The 13,702-nt window shown below is 39.3% G+C and overlaps 1 protein-coding gene across 1 annotated transcript; it reads right to left on the reverse strand.

The window, feature by feature from the left end:
* Nucleotides 1-4,976: 4,976 nt before the first annotated feature.
* On the reverse strand, nt 4,977-11,309 carry LOC124147595 (cholecystokinin receptor type A-like). Its single transcript, XM_046518262.2, has 2 exons — nt 10,084-11,309; nt 4,977-7,641 (listed from the first exon to the last, which is right to left on the reverse strand). The coding sequence occupies exon 2, from the start codon at nt 7,601-7,603 to the stop codon at nt 6,326-6,328; it is 1,278 nt and encodes a 425-aa protein (XP_046374218.2). The 5' UTR covers nt 7,604-7,641; nt 10,084-11,309; the 3' UTR covers nt 4,977-6,325.
* Between the last annotated feature and the right edge of the window lie 2,393 nt (nt 11,310-13,702).

A 13,702-nucleotide genomic window follows, 5' to 3' on the forward strand; every position in this document is an offset into this window, starting at 1 on the left:
GATAATGCTCCACATGATGCATCTGATAATGATCCACATAATGCATTAGATAATGTTCCAGATGTTGCATCAGGTAATGCTCCACATGATGCATCAGATAATGTTCCAGATGTTGCATCAGGTAATGCTCCACATGATGCATCAGATAATGTTCCAGATGTTGCTTCAGGTAATGCTCCACATGATGCATCAGATAATGCTCCACATGATGCATCAGATAATGCTCCACATGATGCATCAGATAATGCTCCACATGATGCATCAGGTAATGATCCACATAATGCATTAGATAATGCTCCAGATGATGCATCAGATAATGCTCCAGATGATGCATCAGATAATGCTCCACATGATGCATCAGGTAATGCTCCAGATGATGAATCAGGTAATGCTCCACATGATGCATCAGATAATGATCCCCATAATGCATCAGATAATGTTCCAGATAATGCATCAGGTAATGCTCCAGATGATGCATCAGATAATGCTCCACATGATGCATCTGATCATGATCCACATGATGCATCAGGTAATGCTCCAGATGATGCATCAGATAATGCTCCACATGATGCATCTGATAATGATCCACATAATGCATTAGATAATGTTCCAGATGTTGCATCAGGTAATGCTCCACATAATGCATCAGGTAATGCTCCAGATGATGCATCAGATAATGCTCCACATGATGCATCTGATAATGATCCACATAATGCATTAGATAATGCTCCACATGATGCATCAGATAATGCTCCAAATGATGCATCAGGTAATGCTCCACATGATGCATCAGGTAATGCTCCAGATGATGCATCAGATAATGCTCCAGATGATGCATCAGATAATGCTCCACATGATGCATCTGATAATGATCCACATAATGCATTAGATAATGCTCCACATGATGCATCAGATAATGCTCCAAATGATGCATCAGGTAATGCTCCACATGATGCATCAGGTAATGCTCCAGATGATGCATCAGATAATGCTCCACATGATGCATCAGGTAATGCTCCAGATGATGCATCAGATAATGCTCCACATGATGCATCTGATAATGATCCACATGATGCATCAGGTAATGCTCCAGATGATGCATCAGATAATGCTCCACATGATGCATCAGATAATGCTCCACATGATGCATCTGATAATGATCCACATAATGCATTAGATAATGTTCCAGATGATGCATCAGGTAATGCTCCACATGATGCATCAGATAATGCTCCACATGATGCATCTGATAATGATCCACATAATGCATCAGATGATGCTCCAGATGATGCTTCAGATAATGCTCCAAATGATGCATCAGATAATGCTCCACATTATGCATCAGGTAATGCTCCAGATGATGCATCAGATAATGCTCCAGATGATGCATCAGATACAGCTCCAAGTCATGCATTTCACTGCGTTTTAAGGTTTTCATAATTAGTGAGACGTTTTGGGAAATTCGGTGTATAAGAAATAATTACTTCGTGATATTGCAAATACTAAATTTGGATTACATACTAAACAGGTGCGTGTAACACAAATTCAACTTCCTGTTTTCCATTAACAACCACATCAATGTATCCTCGTATTCAGTACATATTTCAAAGGATCTATGGAAACAATCACGTTGAAGTGAGTGAGTGAGTTTGGGTTTTACGCCGCCTTTAGAAATATTCCAGCAATATCACGGCGGGGGACACCTGAAATGGGCTTCACACATTGTACCCATGTCGGGAATCGAACCCGGGTCTTCAGCGTGACGAGCGAACGCTTCAACCACTAGGCTACCCGACCGCCCCACGTTGAAGTGACGTATTATAAGCTCGTGGTATAGCGACCGTGGGGTTGAAATGAATCATAAACAGACAAAATGAGCAAACACATATTAGATCAACCGAGGGATAGTGCAGCAAGTCACTTTCAATAATACTCCCTTATATCCATGATCCTTAAATTAATATTGAACCACGATCCTTTAATTACTATTGAGACAGTATTCTTTATTTATTATGGAGCCACGATCCTTACATTACTATTGAGACATTATTCTTTAATTATTATGCAGCCGCGATCCTTTAATTACTATTGAGACATTATTCTTTAATTATTATGGAGCCACGATCCTTACATTACTATTGAGACATTTTTCTTTAATTATTATAGAGCCACGATCCTTACATTACTATTGAGACATTTTTCTTTAATTATTATAGAGCCACGATCCTTTACTGACTTTTGAGACATTATTCTTTAATTATTATGGAGCCACGATCCTTTACTGACTTTTGAGACATTATTCTTTAATTATTATGGAGCCACGGTCCTTTAATTACTTTTGAGACATTTTTCTTTAATTATTATGGAGCCACGATCCTTTAATTACCATTTAACCATGGTCCTTAAATTATTGTGTCGTGATCCTGTAATTATTATTTGGCAAGATCTATTAATTACTATTTAGTCATGATCATTTCAAGTAAATAACTGGCTCGTGATCCTTTAAGTAATTGAGCCATTATCCTTTAAATGTTATTGAGCCTTGCTCCTTTAATTACCATTTAACCATGGTCCTTTAATTATTGTTTCGCGATCCTTTCATTATCCTTTGGCCGGGATCCATTAATTATTATTTAGCCATGATCCTTTAATTACTAATTGTGATTTTGTAATTAGTATTTAACCATAATCATTTAATTTCCAATTGGTTATTATCCATTAATTACTATTTAGCAATGGTCCTTTCATTTCACCACTAATTACCATTTCGTGATCCTTTGATTACTATTTCGAGGCTTACTCACAAAAGCAGGCCTCATTTTACTAATAGAGTCATGACCCTTGAATTACTATTTGGCCATGGTTCATTAATTACTATTTCGCGATCCTTTGATTACTATTTCAAGGTTTCACTCCCAAAAGGAAAAAACGCAGACGCGCTGAAACAACAATTACTACGGTTGAGTGCACAATGGGATCAAGTATACATCATTCATGCCAGAGTTGGTCCCAACACCTTCCCTCTAGTGTTCGCCCTTTTGCCAGATCGTCAAGCAACAACCTATGGCCGGCTTTTTCAACAACTGAAGACAGACGGGTGCAGCAGGGTGACAAGTCTGCTATTGAGTATTCAGATGCCTGTGGACACTTGCTTCGTCTGGGATAAATACACTGTAACAGTTATATAATGTAAAGTGTACATTACCAGAAACTGTCACAAAGTGTTGTTAGAAACTGTATAAAATTTATCAAATGTAAAGTGTCATTAAATGTTAAGTATAATATTAAAGTATCTATTTAAAGCTACTTTGCTTTGTTTGTCAGATCTTATCTGGACTATTCCATTTTAAAGTCTGAGGTAACAGGCATAAGGATTAGTGTGATCTCAACCGTTTAAAGTGTTGTTATAAGCTGTCTACCTATTGGGACGTCTAACTAATGGGAGGACACCGAGTATTACTGTCCTGGGATTAGGTATTGGAGATTAGCCATGTACTCTGACTTCAACTACTCTGGTTCTTGTTGTCAACATATGATAACCCTTTGTTCTTTACGCTGCATACATTCTGATAACAAATTCGAAAGAAATATGTAAAATATTTAAATAGGTCATCTATCCTAAATACAAGAAATTTAAACTTCAAAGGATATCGGGGGGGGGGGGGGGGGGGGGGATAACACTCTGTGTAGACTAACCACACGTTCTTGTATCTTTTTGAGTAAAACATGTACTGTTAATTATTATTTTAAACAATTATACCTTGATTTTAGTTCCACCACCATTTGTGTTCATGTCTGACCTACAGGACCTCTTCCTTGGTGTTATGGATTCTGTAAGGGATGCCCGGAAAGCGGAAGGTCGGAGACCGCGCCATACAATATGTCAAAAAGATGACACTTGTACTCGTAGGTACCCTGCCTAGCGCTCAGCATTAAGGGGTGGAGCAAGGACTACTCTCCTCGAAGTCAGTCTTCTTTGTCTCGAAGTCAGTATTCTTTGTCTCGAAGTCAGTATTCTTTGTCTCGAAATCAGTATGCTTTGTCTCTAGCCATGTTAAACTGTGGCATGGTGTCTCCAACCCGGTAGTAGCATAGAAGTATAGAAACGTTAACTCCTGTCTTTTTCTGTGAAGAAACAAATGCACTGTTTTAATAGGGTTTAGTTGGCACTGTAGGGAATCGAAAAACGATCTTTCACAAAAATGTAAACACATTAAAAATATCAAACTTAATACTTCTAATACTTCTGCCAAAGAATAATCTTTAGTACAGCTTATAGTGTGAAATTCCCCAGAAGAGAATTACTGCATTTTGAAAGGACAGAAAATTATCGTTGATGCTTTCGTTTGGAACCCAACGGTGAAGCCCATTCTGGTGTCCCCCGCTGCTGGAATATTGCTAAAAGCGGCGTAAAACCAGACCCACTCTTCCACTTTTGATCCCAGAAGGCATGAATGCTAATCTCAAGGAATGTATCAACACGTGAACTGTTGGGTGTACAGTAAGAATGTTGTCCAAACTGTTATACGGTACATTTCATCATTAACGGCAATGTTAATATTCATGTTCAGTTAGCAATGACTGTATAATGACCACAGTTACTTTGGCGTTGAGTGCATCACATTCTGTTGAACTAATTCAATTTAAGTTAATCCTTCTATCGTTTAATACAATCGAAACAGGAATAAATATGAGAATAAGTGACTGAGTTGTACCATCTGCTAAAACTCGAAGTTGTATGAGTGAGTGAATTTTGATTTAATGCCACATGAACCGTACTTCCTTAATATCACGGCGTGGCGGCTTAGTGTGGGGGTAGACCTGCAGGGATGCACGACCTAGATGTTTCCATGTTTCATAGAACACACGCACACTGGTATTGTTAACCATCATAATCGGTCGACAATGGGACTCGAACCTACGACCACTGAATCTGGGCACGTTCCTAAATCCAAGTGAAGTTTCTTACCAAATAACTGGCACGAAATCGATTATTTCGTGGTTGAGGATCTTTATTTCCTTGTTGCAATTTACATTCGGAAGTGTAATGCTATACATCATGCAGGTGAATACAAAATTAATGACACAAAATCACAAGGCGTGTAAGCACATGATTCAGCGTGTAAGCACAAGACATAGCCATGTCTAAGTTTTACATCCTGGTGACAGTCTATCACAAGTGTTCACAAATAGCATGGTTGCCAAGCAACACCTTCAAATGATCTCATTCTTAGCAGGAAAAGTGAAACGATCATATTTAGGTTGTATAAACAGTATACAATGTTCCTCAACACTGCACTTTTATTTGTATATTGTACGCAGCTAAATTATTCACAGTGAAAAAGTTAACAACAGATACTATAAACGCAAATTCCTGCATTCTGATTAGTTGAATTGGTCACGTGTCATTGAGGCGGGCACACTGTCAAAAAACTATAAACGCATCATGAGATATGAAAAGTTACAATGTGAAGTATTCGTCATTTGCATCTAAACTGTTCAACAAATACTATAAACGCAACATGAGATATAAATAGTTACAACGTAAAGAGTGTATCATTTGCATCATAACTGTTCAACAAATACGATAAATGCGACATGAGATATATAAAGTTACAATGTGAAGTGTTCGTCATTTGCATCTTAACTGTTCAACAAATACTATAAACGCAACATGAGATATAAATAGTTACAACGTAAAGAGTGTATCATTTGCATCATAACTGTTCAACAAATACGATAAATGCGACATGAGATATATAAAGTTACAATGTGAAGTGTTCGTCATTTGCATCTTAACTGTTCAACAAATACTATAAACGCAACATGAGATATAAATAGTTACAACGTAAAGAGTGTATCATTTGCATCATAACTGTTCAACAAATACTATAAACCCATGAGACGTAAAAGCTACATATGATATGAAAACGTACACTGTGCTTATTGTTTACAATTTTCTGTTTGTTTGCTTGTATTTTTTTCTTTGTTGCTTAACGCCAAACGCAGCAAATTTCCAGCTATATGACGGTGGCCTGTAAATAATCGAGCCTGGGTGAGGCAATCCAGTGATTGATATGATGAGCAACGATCCATGCCGTCGGGGTAGGCTGACACGCAATCAACCAAATCACTGAGCATGAATCCCGATATATTTGAGCGCCTCTTACGACCGAAGGAACGTGCTGGGTCGGAGGTCAACATAGAATATAAACGCAACGTGTACGAAAACCTACGATGTGATGTGAGCGAGTGATTCTTTTAACAGTATTCCAGTTATGTAAAGGCGTGGCAGCTTGATGTGAGAGGAAAACCCGGAAAGTGTTTATCGTTTGCACCTAAACCTCTTCACAACAGCCACGAGTTCCCTGCGAAACAGGGGGTTGAAGAAGCTGTAGATGATGGGGTTGAATGCACTGTTAATGAAGTAGGACTTGAAAAAGAAATAGAAAGCCCCGAACTGTGGCGTGTCAACTTTATCAAAGAATTCCTTGTTGACCGCTCTGGCAGCCATGAGACTAAGATGAGGCAGGAAGCTTAGTACAAATGTCAGCGTTATCAAAAACAACATCAACGTTGTCTTCTTTATCGCTGCCTCGCTCTTCGCAAGTCCAGGGGGTGATGTCTTGTGTACGCGTTGTGACTTCGCGGTATCGTGTGTCGGGACTTCCTTCTTAGATGACATTTGGCTGGCCGTTTCCTCGGCTGATTGTGAGGATACGTATTCGATGTGACCGTCAGTGACACGTTCAGTCAATGAGGAAGGGGGCTCCCGTTCGCCACCAAAAGACGCATTGTCCTCATAAGGTGCTGTTTCAGCCTGTTTCCGTCGAGATTGCGTCACAGACTCAGTATCAGTTGCAACACATGAACTCGAATGACGACATTTTACAGATTTTGCCTGCAAGGCCTTCCTGTAATTCCGCTGTTTTCGTATCTGACACCATATAAGCGAATACAACACACTCAGTGATACCGTCGTTGTCAGAAAAATTGTTAAATTGAATCCATTATAAATCAGTGGATATGGAGTCCCAACATAAATGTCAGGTGTACTGCAATCTGATCCATTAATTGATGCAATGTCAGTGGTAACGGTCCGTGGTCCGTAGAACACACTTGCAGGAACCCCCACCACAACCCCGAGTGTACAACAGGCACCTATGGCCAGCTTGGCAGAGCGGATGTCCATCTGTTTCTGTAATGGCCGACATATTTTCTTATATCTGTCCACGGCTACAGGTATGAGAACTAAACCTGAAGACACTGACGTAAACGTTACAAACACACGCATCATTTTACACATGACGACGTAAGACCCAAATGTGTAGCGATAACGCATATCCGCTATGTCAAATGGACAACTTATCACGCAGTTAATAAGATCAATGACCGCAAGGGACACAATGAAACAGCGGACGGTACTCGACTTGAACTTGACCAGATACACAAAACAGACCAGAGAGTTGCCGATTATGCCTGTTGCCATCAACACCGACACCAACACAATAGCTGGTAGATACTTGTTGGCGTAGAGGTCATCATAACGACGTAGGTGGACGTTGACGTCGTGGTCGCTGAAGGTTGTGTTTGTGCTTGACATTAGAGATCGTTGCCCAGTGTGGACGAGTTGATAAATACCTAGAAATACAGTAAACTACGGTTATAACGAACTCAAAGGTACTTCTATTTTTAGTTCGTTATAACCCTAGTTCGTTATAAGCAAATATATAGCATAACTACAGCAAATAGTCGGGACTAAAAAGTTAGTTCGTTATATCCGTCAGTTCGTTATAAGCGTGTTCGTTATAACCGTAGTTTACTGTAGTTTGAAAAATGACAATGGTGGTAGAGATGAACCTGTACTCGATGCATTCAACACGAGCCATCAAGTATCAACTTAGATACTCAGAAAATAAGAACATATTACCAATTAATTAATCAACAAAATATTGAGATCTGAACAGGTTTGAAAACAACAGGAAATGTTTGAAAGAATTGATTATGCTTCAGACTGTTGAACAAAAAAAAATTGTATGCTAATATAATATCATTTAAGTAACATGAAGGAACAACAAAATAATTATTATTATGTAGCTATATATTATATATATTATCCCAAAAGTACGGGAAATGATTTACAGATATCTTTAAATACTTCCGGTCTGCCTACATATCCGTAGATTCTCCCGGTTCCAAACCACGCCCAACTTGTGCAGGAACTAGTCTCAACAGCACGCCACGGAATTCGCGGATGAGTTGAGGGGACTGACTATGACAGCAGTGATCAATTTGTAAACAAGGTCTCCGAGGTGAGAAGAAATTTTCCACCATAGTCAGAAACATTACCCTCAATACTTAACAGACGGAAGTATTTGAAAATATATATAAATAAGCGGAAGTATTTAATAATGACGTTTCAAGATACCTTAAATTGAATCACTGATATCATAACCAAACATGACTTTCTTGATATTTTGTTATTAATCGAATTTAAGATATCAGGATTCTTTTGAAGATATCAGTTATAAGCTTCATCATATCCTTAATTCATTTCGTGATATCTTATATATTATTGCAGATATCTACAAGTATCTGTATTAAAGATATCTTCCATTCAATTCACGATATCTTCACTTCAAGATATCTTTTAAACAATTGAAGATGTCAGTAATTCCAGAATATGACGTGTTGTGTTATAAAGGTTTTGCTCAACAAGGTACCATGCTCACACCATGTAACTGGTATTTGTTCTCGTTCCAAAGAAACTCTAACATACTGTTTATGTTAAAAAGATTAAGTAAAATGTGATTTTCAAGCAGCCTTATTAAACCCACAGTCTGTTCATCGCAGCAGATACTCGCATGATCTAAACATGCCCCGAAATCTCACTGCTTTTCCTCCCCTCCCAATCCTTCTTATCAGTTAATACAAGTCTTAAATAAAGCATGTAATATTTAGAATACTTTAATTTGTATCCTATGTTTTCACTTTTACTTCACCCTTTATAAGTGTGAGCTTTTCTAATGTTTTAGATGTGCTCACAGGACCTCAGCTATATAAAAACGTTGTCAAGTTTGACAAGGCTTGCGTTCGACCCATGTGAACCCGCGTTGACCATGGTAAATTCCAAGTTAACCTTGGTTGACCAATGTTAGCACGTTAACTGAGTTACGCCATATTTAGGTTAGCCTATGATGCCCATACCTACTGAACCCCTGAAGGTGCGGTACTCCGTCATAATCAGATGACGTCATCGTTAAAGCTGTTTCGTTTCATTTATTGATTCAATCATGAAGAAAGGCATTTTAATGAATTTATTTTACTAGTTATTGGAGTGAGTGAATTGGGTTTAACGCCGCTTTTAACATTATTCAAGTTATATCACGGCGTGTCAGCTTAATGTGGGAGGAAAGCCCGAAGTGATGCAGGTCTCAGACGTTTACCACTTCGGTGAAACCCACGAGCACGGGTATGGTGCTGACAAACCTAGAAACATAATCGGGGCGAACCGGGATTCGAACCCACAATCATAGGTTTCTGGTGTGCCCGATGGACGCAACTCTGCAAAGCGAATCGCGGCGCCTTAGACGACTGGGCCACCCGTGCCCCAACTAGTTATTGGAAGTATATGAGTATTAGGATATGCATCAGGGATATTTAACTTTAGAATTAATAATGAAACTTTGATGATCATTTTGTAGCTTTGTTTCAAGTTCTTCGCGTCATTTTGAACTTTTTGTCGTTTTACATGCATTAAATAGAAAAGTTGCAATGGCAGCTTTGTCAAGAAATTATATACTTGTTAGCTTCACGTAGATATAGCGAAACACATGGCTGTTGTGTTTCTCCCTCTCCTGTCCGCCATTTTGTATTATATCTAAGGTTGCATTTTATGCGTTTTATTTGGGATACCGCCCCAGGTTATCCCTGGTTAACACTGGTGAACTTAGATTGAATCAAGTTACAACCCTGGTTGCCAGACACGTGGTAACATGGGTTGACTCAGGTGACTCGAAGTTTAACAGTTACCTGTGCTAATAACATATATTACACAACAATAAACATATAACTCGTACATACCTGAAACAAACCAGGGTAAACTCAAACACGATGCAAGCAAGGGTTAGAGATACAACACAACGCCATGCCCACGTAACCAGGAAGGTGAACCCAAAGTAAGCTTCGTGAGATAAAACCCGCACTGTTAAACAAACACCTTAAACCTGCCTACGAATGTCATGTGATGAGTCGATCTATAAATACATGTCATAAGAGTCACATCTTATGTGTCTGTTGCCTTAATTTTTTTATTCCTTCAGCATAGACCTGTGGTTGTGAGTAACTACTAGTATTTGAACTGTATGTTTTCTATTTATATGAGTGTTTACATGAGATATCGGAATTAAAGTATAAAGTGTTCTATTTTTTTCTCATTGAGCAAGAATGCGGAAATGAGTCATTGTTGCACTTTTGAAATGAGTAATTATATAATAGTTCGCGGAAGCGGAAAGAAGAGGTATGTCTCTTGTCCGTAAAGTGACTCAGCGAGCGGTTTCGCGGAACTGCATTCTTGATGCAATGAGCTGGTTGATCGTGATGAGTAAATGCTTTAAACCACCAGGCTAGATACATACACACACATGCACGCACGCACGCACGCACATCAACGGCATGCGTCATTTTGAACTTCCCTTTACATCAAGCTGGCTTGTCATGATATAGTCTATACGGTAGCAAAAACGTTATTCAAAGCGGCGTTAAACCCTTAAATAGTCCACATGTCGTTTTCAAATGCATATAATTTTCCCGATATTTTAACATTCTATTCAAGAAATTAAACGAGTTGTCGCTAAGGGGAGAAATAAAGTAGTACGTCAGCCTCACAAAGTCATACAGTGAGTGAGTGAGTGAGTGAATATTGTTTACCGCCAGCACTAGTCCAGTTGTATCCAGACGGCCTGTAAGTAATGAAGTGAAAGCCAGGCAAACCAGTGAATGAAAGCGTGAGCAACTATGACACGCAGAGCCTGACCACACGGTCCCTTATGTAATTGATACGTAGATGCATGGAGTTATTCTATATTGAGCACCTAATCAGATCCGGAATCCCCACTGGGTAGTCGCCAGAGGAAGACAGATGTTCCGAGTTTAGATATACATCAAGCCGAGAATAAAGGTGAACAGGAACAACTTTATAGCTTATGTCATAGAAAAGAATACTTATAAATTGCAAACGTCATACATGTAACAGAATCAGCTGCTAAGCATATGTGTAACTAAGACAAAATTGTTATGGATGAGCAACTTCTTTATTACAATTGGGAAGTTGCTCATCCATAACAATTTTGTCTTAGTTACCATTCCAACTTCTAAATGCCACTCAAAGAAGTTATACGTCGTCTTCACGGAGACGTGGCAATCTCAGCCATCAACCAACTGAATCGCCCAATTGTAATAAAGAAGTTGCTCATCCATAACAATTTTGTCTTAGTTACCATTCCAACTTCTAAATGCCCCTCAAAGAAGTTAAGCATATGTGTGTTGGATGTTTCAACTTCTCGCTTTACACTCATCCTGCTCGAAGTAAGGTAAGGGACAGATCACATGATACCTGCCCGGAGAGCGGATGGTCGGTAGTTCGTTCGCCGGCAGCGTCACACCAAAATACGTTAAAAGACGATACTTGTTGTTGCCCTGTTTTGATCACAACATTCAGGTAGACACAATTTTATGGATAACAACTTCTTTAATACGTTCCGGTATAGATCCTTATACCGTTGTCAAGCAAGACTGAATGAGGGACATTTCTTAGTATTAAAGAAGTTGTTATCCATAAAATTGTGTCTACCTTGTCATCCGTCAACTTCTAAGTAATGCCTATCAAACAATTCACAACATTAAGGGGATAGAACAAGGACTGGTCGGCTCGGAGTCAGTATACTTTGTCTGAGTGGGGTATCCATGTTGAACTGCCGTATGGTATCTCAGAGGACTAGCACAATAAAACCAGTATAAGTCCGGACTAGTACAAGCAGCCATCCCATTTTTGGAAGGATTTTCAAACATACAATTCTTTTTCTCCCAAACACACATTAGTGAGGTCGGGGGTCGGTCCCTACCGATAATGTAGTGTGATAAGGGTGTCTTGAGGCCTGTGTCACTTTCTGTTTCCAGGGCAGACCAGGTCCTCAATACCCCATGTCGTAGACGTCTAGTGGTTACAGTATGTGACCCGACTGATTGTGTGCTATCGTATCATGCAGCGTCGGTAATGCAAACAACGTGTTTGTCTGGTCCAGACTCGATTATGTTCAGGCTGCCTGAACACTATTGCTGACTGGAGTGTTAAAACTTCTCACATGTCTCAGGGCCTTTGAGAACCGGGATTGAATGTGTGTGTATTTGTAGTTAAAATTGCTCAACTGCTCACGAGAACAGCATTGTGAGTATTATTCAAGTATGTATACCATGAAATATTTGTCGTTCTTTCTTCGCTGGTTTGTTGTCTTCGCCACAGAGGTGTTCAGTCTATATGACGGCGGCCATGTTGCTGCATGTACGACGGCACATATTGTCGCCGGCGCATGACGTCGCTGGACATATATTGTCCTATTCTAACCCGGATCTTCACGGGCTCACATTGTTTACACTACATACGTAATGCAAAATGTACCGTGGTAACCTGTAGGTCATTCTAAGAAAACGAAGTCTTTCTTGTCCCTGTCTTGTCATGTGCCGCAACTCGTAGTTGTAGTTACTGAGTGGTTTGGGTTTCGTTTCACTCAGCTTTGAAAAGTATTCCAGTTCTATGATGGCTTGTCACCCTGATGTGGGATCTTAGCCCGAAATGATGCAGGTTTTATGCGTTTATCACTTTGATGAAACCCACGAGCAACGAGCTGACAAACCTAGAAACATTATCAGCGATTCAATCCCACGCCCATCAGTGTCTAACTTGCCAAGGGAAAGCAACTCTGCACAGCCATTTGTCGGGCTTTATACGATTGGGTCCATCCGTTCCTTATCCAAGATGACAATCTCATTTCCGGATTTGAGAACACTGAAATTTTAATGTGTTATATTGGGGAAATCGTTTTTGGATATAGCACCATTTGAGCGATACGTTGTGAAAGAAGTCTTTGTCTTCCAGTAGAAAACTTGGCGCGATGTTATAATTCGTAGAAACACATAGATACATAGCGGAAACTGCGTTTTACTTCATTTACAACTGACAATAAGTATACATTATACTGTTATTTAATTTAATAAAAAATAAAGAAATCACAAATACAACGGGAGTTTGCTAATTTGGCAACTAATACAGACTATAACGACACATTTGAACAAATTTATCAAACAGTAAAATGAATGTAACCGACACGAGTAAACAGTAACATAGTGTGAAGCTGACACGAGTAAACAGTAACATTGTGTGAAGCTGACACGAGTAAACAGTAACATCGTGTGCAGCCGACACGAGTAAACAGTAACATCGTGTGAAGCTGACACGAGTAAACAGTAACATCGTGTGCAGCCGACACGAGTAAACAGTAACATCGTGTTCAGCTGACACAAGTAAACAGTTACATAGTGTGCAGCTGACACAAGTAAACAGTTAAAGAGCTAACAGAAATAAACATTTAGGAAACAAATCACAGTCATGCAACTGACGTCAAAAACTGAGGCGCAAAAGAAAGTA

The sequence above is a fragment of the Haliotis rufescens genome, unplaced genomic scaffold (assembly GCF_023055435.1).
Source record: "Haliotis rufescens isolate VD_foot unplaced genomic scaffold, xgHalRufe1.0.p SCAF_1, whole genome shotgun sequence".
In the NCBI taxonomy this organism is placed as follows: domain Eukaryota; kingdom Metazoa; phylum Mollusca; class Gastropoda; order Lepetellida; family Haliotidae; genus Haliotis; species Haliotis rufescens.

What these genes read in the sequence shown, in the direction of transcription:
- LOC124147595 (XM_046518262.2), bottom strand. Translation starts at nt 7,603, where the DNA reads ATGTCAAGCACAAACACAACCTTCAGCGACCACGACGTCAACGTCCAC.